The sequence below is a fragment of the Egretta garzetta genome, unplaced genomic scaffold, assembly GCF_000687185.1.
Source record: "Egretta garzetta isolate BGI_Z169 unplaced genomic scaffold, ASM68718v1 scaffold1351, whole genome shotgun sequence".
Lineage (NCBI taxonomy): Eukaryota > Metazoa > Chordata > Aves > Pelecaniformes > Ardeidae > Egretta > Egretta garzetta.
Window position 1 is genome coordinate 20,773 of NW_009258520.1, and position 1,751 is coordinate 22,523.

At 66.6% G+C, this 1,751-nt stretch overlaps 2 protein-coding genes across 3 annotated transcripts in view; both read right to left on the bottom strand.

Annotated features, from left to right (window-relative positions):
* Positions 1-1,452, bottom strand: part of LOC104132661 (cytohesin-1) — a 22,215-nt gene extending 20,763 nt beyond the window's left edge. Inside the window, exons 1-2 of the mRNA XM_035901676.1 lie at positions 1,449-1,452; positions 517-524 (exon numbers count right to left, since the gene is read on the bottom strand). The gene's annotated coding sequence lies outside the window, so the exon portion shown is untranslated. The remainder of the gene's footprint in view (positions 1-516; positions 525-1,448) is intronic.
* USP36 (ubiquitin specific peptidase 36) overlaps positions 9-1,751 on the bottom strand; it is a 10,658-nt gene continuing 8,915 nt past the window's right edge. Inside the window, exons 14-18 of one of the 2 annotated variants that reach the window (XR_004842940.1) lie at positions 1,541-1,707; positions 936-1,106; positions 646-763; positions 422-554; positions 9-348 (exon numbers count right to left, since the gene is read on the bottom strand). Coding sequence is in view for 1 of the 2 variants with exons in the window: in XM_035901682.1 (XP_035757575.1) it covers positions 423-554; positions 646-763; positions 917-1,106; positions 1,541-1,707 (607 nt within the window). In the remaining variant the exon portion in view is untranslated. Of the gene's footprint in view, positions 349-421; positions 555-645; positions 764-916; positions 1,107-1,540; positions 1,708-1,751 lie in introns of both variants that reach the window. The other variant, XM_035901682.1, reaches the window with a different exon arrangement.

A 1,751-nucleotide genomic window follows, 5' to 3' on the forward strand; every position in this document is an offset into this window, starting at 1 on the left:
GGGGGGAAGGGGCTGCTCCAGCCCCGGGCAGAGGCACAGAGGAGCTGGCAGAGGAGCCTGGACAAGGCAGGGGAGTGGGCGTCCCTCACCCCACTCCTCAGCTGGAGAGCGGAGGGAAGCAGCCCCAGCCCCCAGGGACCCCAGGGAGAGCAGCTCCCCGAAGGGGAAGGCAGGGGACACCAAGCACGGCATGACACCCGGGGCTGGGGCCCTGGAGACACGCGGGACCAGCCTCCCCCCCACGCCCCTCCGCAGCAGGGTCCAGCAGCAGCTCCCAGGACAGCGCTCCCCCACCGGTCCTTGACCAGAGACTGCTCCGCTCGCTGGCTGGGGGACACAGATCTCCACCTGGGAGGAAAGGAGCGGCGTTAGCCCCCCACCAGGCAGCCGCCCCCCTCCCTGCCCCCCTGTGCTCACTCACCTCAGAGCCGATAGCTCAGGCTGGCCACCTTGGCAGGATGCGTCACCGACCAGAAGTTGCGCTTGCTCTGCAGCTGCTGGAAGGGGTTGAAGTGTCTCCTCCGCTCCCGCTTAGGTTTTTTAACCTTCTTTACCTGTGCAGAGGCAGGAAGGCTCTTGTGGTCAGATCGCAGAGTCCCCTGCCTCCCCGCACCCACCCCAGCCTGGGACGCAGCCAGCACCCACCTTCCCTCTGTCAAACTCCTCGTCCCACTCATCGATGATCGTCTCGCTCCGGGCCCACGCTGCGTCCCGAATGGCATCCTGGCTGACAGCTGAGATCTCTGCCTGCCAGCACCCCACCCTGCGGCACCCCCAACACCCCCCTGGCCAGGTGCCTTTGCCCGGTTCCAGAAGCCCCCCCCAGGTGCCCGCGCTGGTGCTGGGGGGAGAGCCCAGGCCCTGGCAGAGCACGGAGGGCTCTGCCCGCACCCAGGGCTCGAGGCAGGGGAGCCACCCAGGCGCGCAGGGATTACCTTGTTTGCCATAAGCCTTGTCCAAGGAGTTCCTGAGCAGTTCCTCCACCACGCTGGACTCCTCCTGGCTCCCAGGTGCTGTGCCAGCCCCACGGCCAGGCTCGGGGCCCAGGGCAGCTGGGCAGCGCCTGTACCCGTCTCCAGCCTGGCTGTCCCAGGCACACGCTGCCGCTGCAGAAACAGGAGGGGGGAGGATGAGCCGGAGGGAGCACAGGGAGCTCCTGTGTCGCTCCATCTCAGAGGCAGATCTCGCCCCAGGAAACACTCTCAGGACAAACGAGGTCCTGATGGTGCAGGGTGTTTGGGCACACTGGGGAGGAACTGGGGGCAAATCTTCACCCCTTGAGGGGCTTGTCCCCAAAAAGTCAGGAGAGGAGCACACCCTTATCCAGGGTACACCTGGGCAGCTCTCCTGCATGAGCAGCACGCAGGGCTGCGGGCAGGTCAGCCGAGGACGGGGTCAGGAAGACAGGCACCATCAGGCAGTTCTGGGGACCAGCAAGCACTGGGGACTGGACACCAGTGCCCTGAGGGGCTGTGTGGGCAGACAAGCAGCCAGCTCTCCCCTGCCAGGCACCAGGCAGGGTGAAGGCACACGGTCATACCTCGGGTGCCGTCCGCAGCGTGGACGCCATTAGCAGCCGGCTGCTCCAACGCTGGGCTGCTGAGGCTTTCCCTCCACTTGCGCTTGCGGTGCTCGCTCTCTCCAGCCCCAGCCTCCACGCTCTGCTGCTGCTTTGTCCTCCAGGGCTCCATTTCAGCCCTCCTAGAGCTGGGGAAGGCAGCAGGGCTCAGCTCGCTCTAGCCAGACCAGAG